We start from the raw sequence: 12152 nt of genomic DNA on the forward strand, positions 1-12152 counted from the left end.
CTCTGCTATCAAGTAGTTATGTTTACTTGATCAGTCTTGATCGTTATAATAAAGTATTATAAATTGGAGGTTACTAGCCTTCCACTCTGTCCTCATATTTTACAATAACAAGTAGAAGCTACTTAGATGTTTCCCAGCTGTTTTTCTTCCTCCTGCTCTCCATCAGCACATACAAACTGTCATTCTGATCTCCTCTGCTGCTATGTGGTCCTCTTTTATTCCCATCCGCAGTTGCTCCAGAAGCCTTTTAACCTCTCTTCTCACCCCCTCTTACCTCCTCCTCGTCTTTTGATCTTCCCTCCACAGCAGCGTGAAACAAATCACCGTTGCAAATAATTTTTAGCACTTCTTTTATCCTGAGTGCAGAATCGGATGGATGAGGATCAGTTCAGATGTCAGATACATTTCCAGTTGCGTTTCAACGACGCTGAATTTACTTAAATAATTTCTTGAACTTACATATGTTGACATATAGCAAATAGAGAGAATGTTGAGCTGTCATTCCTTTACTTCTTTCCACTTTAAAGATATAAACGTCAAGGGCTTGAGGACACCCACACAGACAGGCTTTCTCCTGCTCAGCCTTTCCTACTCTCAGACATCTGCCCACAACATGGAGTGGCTCTTAGCGCCACTCTTCTTTGTTTTGCTGTTTTGGGTTTTGCAACGCCTTTAATCAACTTGGAGAGAACATTTGAAATTGACTAGGTTAAAGGACGGGCCCCTTCTCTTCAACCCGTCTGTTTTTAGTCATATTCTGAGCTGCATTGGCTTTCTCTTTTGTCGGTTTTGCATAAAATCACCCACTCTGAAACCAGCATTTTTCACTTGAATCCCTTTGCTGTCCTGTGCCAGTTGAGGGTAACAGAGCATTCATTCCTTCACTTGAATAAACAAAAATTACCTTCATAGCCTCCTTCTCTCTCTTACATCCAACAACCACAGCTTTAAGCTGCCTCTGCATATGAACTGAACTCTGGGAAGCAGAAAGTTAATCTTGAGAAACATAAACGGCTTCGGGCGAGGAGCGCAGCTATTGTTTGGTGAGGCCGGCAAACTGCCCATGAACTCGCCGCAGTGGCATATCTGTTTCAGGGGCGCACAGTGACACAATCGTGGTAGGAGGGTGGGAGAATGGGGGCGTGTTAGAGAACTTTGTGGCCGCTGTCTTACACAAAACAGATGAGGCCAGGAGTAGAGTTGCTATTCTGGGAGCTTTTAGGTAAGCCACAGCTCACTGGCAAACCCGGAAGAATGAGAATATGGGTTCACTGCAATTTACTGCGTGGACCCTTTCCCCCTTAATACATGTGCATAACTGCACATTTACACATGGCACACACACATACACACACACAGAAACACAATTTGCAATCTGTCACACCCCTGCGGTTGAACTATACCGGGTCAACACAACTGGGGTAACGGCAGTCCCTGATGACAGAGGTGTTTTAAGTGACTGCATTCTTTGTGGTGTAACCTCAGTTAGAGGGTGAGGAAAAGGGGGTGAGTGAATGAGGAGGAGAATAACAGCAACTAAGAGGTGTGTGTGTGTATATGGGTGCATTGTTTTTGTGTAGTGGGTGTGCATTTGTCACTGTGACATAATAAGCAGAGGGTCTTACTGGCTCTCCAGAAGGACCACGTGGCCCGTCCTTGCCGGTGTTCCCTGGGGGACCTCTGGGACCAGGGGGACCTGGTGGACCGGGAGGACCAGCGGGTCCGGCCTGGCCTTGGTCACCCTGATGAGAAAAACAGAAGAATGAGAGAGAGAAAGAGAAAAAAACATGTGTTTGATGCATTTTTGCATTTGTATAAAAGCAAAACATCTTTGCCAGCCTGGAGATAACATTTATCTGTGTAAGTACAGGTGAGATAACTGGCAGAAATCATGATCATCTGATAACAGGTAGAAAAAATCTTGTGTGTTGTTTGACTTTCACAAGCTGTGAACACAAGACTGACATATTGTCATCTTTTAAGTAGATATGGCAAGTTGTTAGCAAACAATCGCCTATTTACGCATCATGTTCGTGTCCACTCAAATCCAATATTCACTCTCCTTTTTTCTCTGTTTTCAGTGTCCACTAATTCCTAAGGGACCTATCTGGCTCTATGGAAGTTAATGCTCCAATGTGAGTCAGACTGATATTTAGTCACAAACTAAAACACACCCATGCGAACACATGCACTCTCACATGAGAAACCATTAATTGAGAACAACATTCATGCGAAGTTACTTTTTTTTTTTTCTGATTATGCGTCACAAAACAAAAACTGAGCCGTCACCTCATATTAAAGAACCTTTCATCACTGGATTTACATCTTACTGGGGACATGTCTCTCTCAGATGACTTCCACCCTCATGTATACTCCAAACAGAAACCATTAACGCACAAGGAGTCTTGCTCACCACTGAGGGGGATGTAAGAGTGGTGTTGTCTTTATAGGCACTTCCTCTGCACCCTCTCATCTCTACAGACATGTGGTGCATTATGGTTTGCTTTGTTGCGGCAAACTGGTACAGCAGGCGCTTTCATGAAAATGATATTACTAAGGAACTATAGCAGACTAAAACCTTCTTTCCTTGCACTGATAATTATTATGTCTCTATTAAGCTCAGGCTTGAACTAAACTGTCACCAACAAAGCTCTTCTATCCTCCTCATAATGAGAAGCACACATCTCTTGAGCTGCTCTAAAATACATGTGGTTCATCCTTCAAGATGTTTCCTTAATTTTTGTGGATACTGTAGAACTTTCATACACACATTTTCACCTAATAGGTCATGTTAATTCAATTATGCAAGCCAGTACACACAGGAAAATGGTGAAAAACATTAAATTAATTAAATGCAACATGACAGAGAAATGTGGGGAAAATATGAAAAGTGGAGAAAGAAGGGAGATGCATTGCTTTTTTGCAAATGGACTTGAATGAGAGAGGTGGGTTAAAGTGTTAAAAGTGCACACATGCCTTAGTTGTTGTCTACCTTCAGAAAACGTCTCTGAAAGGTGCTGGACTGGTCTCCAGAGAGAAAGCCATGGTCATATCGGGGAAAGACCATCTGAGGTGCGAGAGGCGCAGAAAGGAAAAAAAAAAGCAGGAAGACAGAGTGGAAGGAAAGAGTGTGGAGAGAATGGGAGAGGAGAAGAGAGGAAAGAGATAAATGAGTAATGAAATCAGAAATATACTGTTAACAGTGAGAGTCCAGAAGAGAGGAGTAGGAACAACTGCTGTGGGAAAAACAGAGATGAGTGTCCAGTGGCCTCTCAGGCTGTAGGCCATACAAGAAAGCTCAAAAGGAGAATTTTTCTCCTCCACCTGCAGGGATAGTGACAGATCAGCAGCCTGACAGAGAGCAGTGGCTGCTGGGAGGGATGAGAAACAGTTTGCTGTGAGGGACAAACCTTGACGGTGAGAATCTGATTACTGTGCAGACCTGCAAATGTGGTGTGGTTTGGAGGACCCTGAATAGAGGAGGTGATAAAGAGAAAGGTGAGCAACTTACCATCAATTTGTTTGATAAATGCATAGATCAGTAGCCTCATGACACGAGATATTATATATATAATATTAAGAGATATTCATGTAAAAGTTCAGAGTGATTACTGCACAGAACTACAAAAAATAACTTGCAAAAAGTGAGATCCATGTTTCATAAAATCTGAGAAATACTGCTAAATTACAAGTGATTGCCTCCCGTTCTATGCCTGTTCACAAATTATATCTCCCATTCAAACATGTATTTAATTGTGTGTGTGTGTGTGTTCTATTCAATCTTCATCTCTCCCCTTTGCGACCAAACCAAACAGAGGTGGCGTTGCTGTTTCCAGCCAACAGACAGTAACTGTGATGACTGTCTGTCAAGCTGAAAGGAGCAAAGTTCGTCTGCCGCCAGACAGCTCCGAGCATAACGCTGCCTCTCTGGTTGAGTTCCCTCCAAAAACACATAGAAGGGAGGGGAGGAGAGGGTGGAGGGAAGACCTAAGAGTGGAGGTAGGAGGAACTGCGGGGGAAGGGGAGGGGGGGGGAGTAAGAAGGAGAGATGCTCGTCTGCTCATGAGGTTTCCGTTAACAGGCTGCGGTGAGCGCTGGATAGCTGAGGTTTCTTTCCAACACCGCAAACCCCTCCTTCTTCTCTTTTTTGCCTTAACACCCCCCTCTCTCCACTGTCACATTCACTCATTCACACAATTCCCACCATGGAGACCACATACACATATGCTCCTTAAACATCTCATAAGAGAATAGGTTGTTTCACAGTGGGCTTTCCCTATACCTCCTTCTCATCAGACCTTAGGCTAAAACTAAGACAAACAGCCATTCAAACTCAGAGCCCTGTCTAACCATGGCCTTTTTGTAGCTGTTCTGGGGGAGGCGAAAGACGGCTTTGGCTGGGGATGAAATTCCCATCATGTCTTTCAATACAGTCGCCAGACAAACCTAAACAAATGACAATCTCCTCTGTGTGGATTTGACAGTATGGAGGCTGGGAAAAATGGCTACCCATTTTGGTTTCTGCTTTGGAAAAAGATGCAACAGAAAGCGTGACCCTTTGTCACATGTTCTTGGAGCTTCTATAACATCTGATTATGTTTTAATGCCCCTCTTATCCTGATGTTTGTAATCTGCCCTCAGACCAGATCCGGCCTTACAAAGGCGCTGAAAATGATGGATTGACAGGAAGTTACAGGTTGACAGAGATTCATGGGCACTTCCTGTTTTCGCGTGTATTCTCGTTGCCTCTCAAAGAGTTCAGAGGTGAAAGAGGCCACGATGTTCAAATCAGGGAAAGGTAATGCTTCTGCACTGGGATGATAACTCCAACCTCACAAGTTTTATCTACTCAACGTCACTGGACACAGGAGAGCTTTGATTCACAGCAGGTAGAAAAAATTCATTTAACATTTTATTCAGAAACCAACAGTTTTTCATTTGCTAACCTATCTCCATATCTATGAAAATGTAACCTCAAGCCAAACCTCATTCACAACTACTGTAGTTTTAGGAGCTGAAGAGTTTGTTTTGAATCAAGCCTGTCTTTAGGCGATACTCTGAGGTTTTTTTGGCTGCAGACATATCCGAAGACATCAAAGCTCCAGAAGCCCTTTCCAAGTACAATATTTACCGTTTGGAAGAACTGTGTAACGCAGAATGCCAAAAAAATTTAATTCTAGCACAAACAGTTACCTCAAAATCTAGAAGGATAGGCTGGGAAATCAAATGGCTTACGCCTTGATAGGAATCAGGAATTCCTGTAATGCTTCTGAACCACATCATAAATATGGTTCCGCTAGGCAGCCCTGACAAATTTACACTCCATTTGTGCTCTGCTGTAAAACAATAGCCATTCAGTTTCCTTCCAATACTCTTACACACACCGCTATGCCAATATTGTCAGACTCCAACACTGAGAAAATTTATGCACAGTCATCTATTTCTAATTATTATTACAAATCTAGTCCTTTGTGGGATACTTGCTGAAGAATGTTTGTCATAATAAAGACAGGCAGTAAGTGGCAACATAAGAGGTTTAAGCCTGTTACAAGGAACATTTGTAGATTTTATAAATAATGTATGAGTGAATATTTTTAAAGGTAAAATGGTTGTGGACCTCATATGACAGACCACCGCCAGTATGGAAATTACTGTTTAGATGCTTTATGGTGCACATCAAATTAGTGAGACTAAGTAATAATTAGAAATGATAATTAATTAAAGTTAATGAAGAAGTTCATAGTATTGTAAACATTTAAAACTAATTATTATGAAACAAATGGTAGCAGTTTTGTTGGGCTACACCCATTTCAATCTTCATAAGCTCCTGCTGGCCATGTAACTTATGGCAACTCTGGCAATATACCAAGTTTAGAAAAATCAGTGACCAAAGAAAAAAAAGTGAAACGCAAATTATACACAATCTGGAGAATGTGAGAGTGCATGTTGCATGATTTAGAGGATTTATGACCTTGAAAAAGTATAAAACTTTGAATTACAGTATAAGTGTGCAATTTTTCCTCTTCGTCTCTGCAATTTATCATCTTAGGGGAAACAGAGAAAATGTACAAAAAAAATGAAAGAGATTTGGATCTTTGGGCTGAAATCCCAAACAATACATAGATTACCTCAATAGCTCATCCCAGCTTTTATTTGCAGGCCAAGAAGTGTGACTTTGACCTGATATTATATTCTAAACATAATAAAACAGGGAAAACATTCAGAATTCACAGGGTACATTACTTCTTCAAAGAATCCAAACTGGTCACCATGTAAAGCACAGGGGGCTATTTTCAAACCACACTGACATAATTACACAGATCTCATGGTGGGTGGAATGATATCATATGAAAAGACAACACTGACAACATGGACCAGATACAGAGCGAGGTTCCGCCGTAATGTTAAAGAAACAGTTTGGTTGAGACTAGATGGCAGCTTTGGCGTGTTGCCCCAACCGTTGGGTTTTGATGGTGAGGTTTTAAGTATTTCCATCGTTCTTTAATATCATCATTTCTCATCTCTGGAGCTTTGGAGATGTGGGCAACTCAAACCTCATCATAGGAGCCGGACTATGTTGTTAGTGCAGTTGCTGGGATAGCCTCGCAGGATAAACACACTTTTCTTTTGATTTATTAAAAGACTTGCCTTGAGTGTTGAAGGTTATGCGGACAGACCAAAACTTGACAAAACTTATGATCACAAGTGTTTTTCACGTTTGTCTGCTTGCATGAGCACAATGTTCCCTCGGTTTGATAACAAGGAAATGATGAGTAGTTTTTCAGATGTTATAAAAAAAAGAAAGAAAGACAATTCCTCTCTTCCTGGACTTTGATTTCCAGTTTGTGATGGTCTGATACTCTGTCTGGTCTGGGTTTGAATTTCAGCCCTTTTCCTTTCTCTATGAAATTTGCATATGCTCCCTGTGTCGGCCTGCAGTCCCAAGACATTCAGTTCAGGTACACCGACAACTCAGCTGCCCAAAGATGTAAATTAGAAGTGTGTTTGTGCGTGTTTTTGTCTAGACATAGACTGGCAACCTGTGCAGCCAGTGCCTGCTATATAGTCCAGTGACACTGTGGATGAATAGGTAAAAGGGGACATGGCAGTGTTCCAGCGTAGAAATACTGGTTGGTTTATGATATTCTGCTGCTGCTTTTTTCCTTGTATACAAATGATTGGACTACTCATGATGACTCATTTAGGGAAAGCAAAGGTTACAAAATCTTAAAGTTGGCTCCGGAGATATTATATTTTTTGCAGAAGCTCAAAAAAGAAAGAAAAGTTGTGGTCCACTTTTACACATTTGGCATCAACAGTGTGCTAACTCTCTCTATCACAGCTCAGTTTGGTAATATGACTACTATTGAAACAAATGCGTTTGTTTCTAGTTAAGGGTTTTCTTTGTATTTTTTAATGATATTTGGGGTATTTTAATGTTTAGGTTACCTGACTTTTGCACTGTAAGGTAGATTGTTTTTAGCTTATTGATTATGTTAATGGTGCTCTGTGCAATAAGCTCTTTTGTATTGTATGTATTTATATGATGGTTTTATTATTATTGCACTGCTGCATTTAATGTTGTTCTGTCTATCCTGCACTATGAGCTTACAGAGACAAGTTCCTTACAATGTTTGTTGTAATGACAATAAACTCAACTAAGAAACAACCCCTTAACATAAAGTTATGTCTACTTGTGATAACTCATCAGACGTTATAGTCTTAGTATGGAAATGAGTAATATGTGCAGTTCAACCAAAACTGATTTTTCCCTCTAAAATTGTGTCAGTGAAAAGGTGAAAATATCCAGTATTTCATAATAAAAAGAACAAAGTAAAAATCTGAAAAATGGACACAATTTTGTTTACCAGAAACATATCATATAATGTATAATCTGATTTTCTTTCTAATCCATTTAATCATTTTGTGACCCCGCAGATTTTTCTTTGGACCCCTTGGGGGGGCCCCAACCCTCAGGGTGGGAAACGCTTTGCTAAAGAACAAAACACAGTATTTTAACATATTGACATGATAGCTTCTAAACTGTACATATAACAGTCAAAAATATCTAATTTCACCTTCTCTGGCAAAGACAGAAAACACGACTTACCCTTGGCCCAATGTCTCCTTGGTCACCCTGGGAGAAAAACAGGAAAACAACAATTGTCAGCAGTTATATTGCTGTACATGCACACAGCATTTGGCATGCAACAGGATACTGCTACGGTAGAGCAGCTGTGACAGACAGGCCTGAAACAAATTCTTGTGAATGGGAAGGAAGCGACTAAGAGGTCATCTATCCACAAATCAGCTCAGGATATCAACATTTACTGTCTAAATCATTTGATAAGCCAATTGGAATCATCTGACAGGAAAGTAAAACTGGAAGCGCACGTGCTGGGGATTGTTGGTTCCCTGATGAGGATTTGGAGTTCATGCTCTCATCACAGAGCTACCAGCATGATTACATGAAGGGAGCCAATTTTCCAAACCTCAGCATCATCCGTCATTTGCAATCCCTGCTCATCAGACTGAATGTTGTTTACGGCAGTTGCACTGTTCTTGTGGTCATGCTTATCTGGACAATTTTCGCTTGAGTGCAAAAACGTACACACACACACACACACAAAGCTACCCATCAGTGGGTACACAAATGACCACATGCAGAAGCCTCCTCTGCCAGCTCTTGCGGCTCTTACGTTCGCTAACATCTTAGGCTGGGCAGAGGTTCACAGAGCGGGAAAACATCTGGCTATCATCGAGCCCTGCGGAAGGCCTGTAAACCTGTTTAGTGCCTTGACGTGAGAATGTGTGGAGACACATGAGCTCCTACATAACTACATGTAATCTATGGCTCGTTTGATGGGTGCGCAGTGAAACAGTGAACGTGGGAGGGCGATGGAGAGAACACCTGTGCGGCTGTATGTGCCTGCGTTTGTCTTTTTGAAGCTGTCTGCCAGTAAATGAATGAGAGAAAAACATCCATACAGTGCATTGACTTGTCTAAGAGGGTTGTTGAAATCCACTTTGAAGCATACCTTTTCTCCCTTGGGTCCGGCTGGTCCCTGTAGGCGAGATAATCAGAGACATTTGGTCAAGATAAATCAGTTATCATATAAGCAACATACATCATAGTGCAATACATTTTCAACTGGCCTCTAGCAGGGAGCATTCAATCAAACAGTAAGGCACGCAAGTAATACCACCTAATGCAGCTGTGCCGTTGAGACTGCTCAATCCCAAGTCACTTCTGTCTGAGCATATTTCACAACAAGAGGACCATATGACATGAGCTTGCAGCAAATCTAGTTCAGCAAATGCCTCAAGAATCCCTTTTAAGATTTCTCTTTGTGAGATAAAAACTGTTGCTGAGAGATAAAACCGAAAGAGGGACATGTTCCTTTGTTCCTCCATCAGTCTTTCTCTCAGAGGGAAACTCTTTCGACGTTTGACGGCTGTCTTAGATGTGGAACGCTACAAACGCTAACTGAAAACACAGGGTCTCAAAACAGGCCTGTGCACTCATGTAGAGTATGTAAAGACACCGCCGCACAGTCACACTGTGTGTGTTGGCATTGTCTTATGAACACCAGGCCCAAAGATGAGCTAATCCCTGATGGTTTGGCCTCATCCTTCTCTCGGTCTGCCCATCTCAGGCTGTCCAATGCTCACAAGTGGCGCAAGGACCCCAAATGTGCCAACACCAACCACAGACTGACTACAGGCCTTCTGTGACTGTGACACACCAACAGAGACAGAGACAACTAAATGGAAACCTGCCACCAGCAGCCTCTGATCCCAGCTACAGTCTGTCTAAAAATGACTACTGTGGGCAGAGACTTTTTCACGTCTCTATTTCTCTAAAGTGTCCATTTCCTTTGCCCATCCTGTATTTCACACACTCTTTCCTTCATCCTGCTTTCACTAAAGTTCCCCTGTCTCTAATTCCTCTCTTCTATCTGCCTTGAAGCTTCCCTCTCATAATTCGTTCCCCCTTTCCTCACGTCTTCTCTGTCTGGCAGACGTTTTGCCTGCAGCGGAGCGCTAATTGTGTTCAGGGGTATGGAGCTGAAGAGGGGCTCCGGTGGAGAGGATAAGCAGTTTCTTAATGTGACCAGCCACATGATGACAGACAGCAGTTCATCTCCTGCGCTGCTCTCTCCTTCGATTTAGGAAGTAGAGAAAGATGAAGGAAGAGGGAGTGACAACTCATCTACCACTACTCTTGTAGGTGCAGGGCTCTTTTAATAGCTCCTTGTGTCCTACTTTTTTATCTTTTAGGTCACGGTAATGTCACTGAACTTACTTTTCTCTTCTAAGTGTTTATTGTACTAAAAAAAACTTGTTTTACTCCCATACACTCATTCTTGTGTCTTCACTGGCCATCATCTATCAACAAACTAATCTTATTTTCACAGTTTTTATCCTTAACCTTCTGTTTTCACTTCCAACTCACCAGTACTTCCAGGGAGAAGTGCTGGTGAGCAGGGGGTCTGCTGGGGTTTTACAGCAGAGAGTCCTTTTAAAAGACAGAACCAGCTTGAGATCTTCTTTAGCAGGAAACAACAGCTTAATGGTGTTTGATGGAGAGGCTATGCAAGCACCTCTCATTATTCTGTGAGGGGTTTATGTTTCAGCAGATGACTCGTCCCTCTCTAAGTCGGCAAAGCGACCGGAGAGAAGGGCCTGAAGGGGAGGTGGAGGGCACTGTAATTACTTTTTAAAGAGCCTCAGTTATAGATTATAAACTCTATCCTCTCTCTCACTTTTCCCACTGGTGTGTAACCCATTCGCTCTGCTTTGCCCGTTTCCACGCAACACCTGGGTGTGTCTGGGAGTGCGGTGGGGTTTCAGGGAAAAGGTGATGGATGGGACTCAGAGGTGAAGTGCAAAGGGGAGTTCAGCACTTGGCTCAGTTGAGCCATGACTCCCCCGTGGCCAGGAGCCCTGGGATGACTTAAGATGTGGAACAAGAAACAAGATGGCTACCGTGAGCTTTTCCCTTAGGAACAGTAAAAGTGATTGATGAGGTCTAGCAAACCATCATCTGTCCCACAGGCCAAATACCCACCTGGATTCATAGTTAGACAATATTAGGAATAGTAGGAATTGCTTCAATGTAATTGACATGTGATATTATAAAACCAAGTCAAGGCAACAGCTGTGTGATGGTGTACCTGGCTTCCCTTGAGACCTGGTAAACCCTGAAAGGAGAAAGACAGAGTTAAATTAAAACTATAGTCAGTCACTTACAGCAAAGCATGTTTTGTATGTTTGATTATGGGGATACTCACTGGTTTGCCATCCAAGCCAAGCGGACCCTGTGGGAAGGCAGATAAGAGAAATTATGAAAAGACAAAACAAAGTTACTGAAGCCATGTTGACACAAAACCATAAAGAGAATAGTTTAATATTATGGGAAATACGTTTATTTGTTTTCTTGCCGAGAGTTAGATGAAGAGATCAAAAACACTCTCAAGTCTGTGCATTAAGTTCAGCGCTAAAGCAGAAGACAGCTTGCATAGCTTAGCTAGTCACTGCGCCAAGCCAAGAAATAGTCCTTTACATAACCCTCTGAAAACAAAAAATAATTGTTTTTGCACTTCAGTTTTTTTACAAATTAAACAAACACGATATAATGTGTTAATTAGTGAGGTTTGGAGGTGCTGGTAGATGTTTTTACATTTAGGTTTTGTTGTCCTCTGCTTTGAGTCTTTATGCTATGCTAACATTGGTAACAACACAACAACACAGAAGACAAAGTTCTGATTAGTTAGTGAGGAACAAATCAGGGACGACCTGATAACTGACAAATCGCTAATAATAGTGATAATAATGATTAGTTTGTAGATATCTGTGAATTGATCGTACTGACCACTTTTTCCCATGAGACATTTCCGATTAACCTCCTTGCTCAAGTTAGTTAAATATTAGAGTGTTATCAGTGTTCTCATCTAACTGTCAGCAAGATAGCAAACAAGTTTAAATCAATTTACTAAATGTGAAACTATTCCTCTACTGACTGTAACATCTGCCGTGAATGGAGAATCTGATAAAGACAGTTTGTTTTAATACACTGACAAAACTTTCTCAAGCCTCCAAAATATCATAAACCACCTGTTATTTATTAGTATTTATAATGTTTTAGTCTT

The 12152-nt window shown here is 41.7% G+C and overlaps 1 protein-coding gene across 1 annotated transcript in view; it reads right to left on the reverse strand.

Annotated features, from left to right (window-relative positions):
• col23a1a (collagen type XXIII alpha 1 chain a) overlaps positions 1–12152 on the reverse strand; it is a 121712-nt gene that overhangs the window by 11334 nt on the left and 98226 nt on the right. The window contains 6 exon segments of the mRNA XM_067599072.1: positions 1626–1742; positions 2993–3067; positions 8111–8137; positions 9039–9065; positions 11178–11204; positions 11295–11321. Of these exon segments, the coding sequence (XP_067455173.1) occupies positions 1626–1742; positions 2993–3067; positions 8111–8137; positions 9039–9065; positions 11178–11204; positions 11295–11321 (300 nt within the window).

The sequence above is a fragment of the Thunnus thynnus genome, chromosome 9 (genome assembly GCF_963924715.1).
Source record: "Thunnus thynnus chromosome 9, fThuThy2.1, whole genome shotgun sequence".
In the NCBI taxonomy this organism is placed as follows: Eukaryota; Metazoa; Chordata; class Actinopteri; order Scombriformes; family Scombridae; genus Thunnus; species Thunnus thynnus.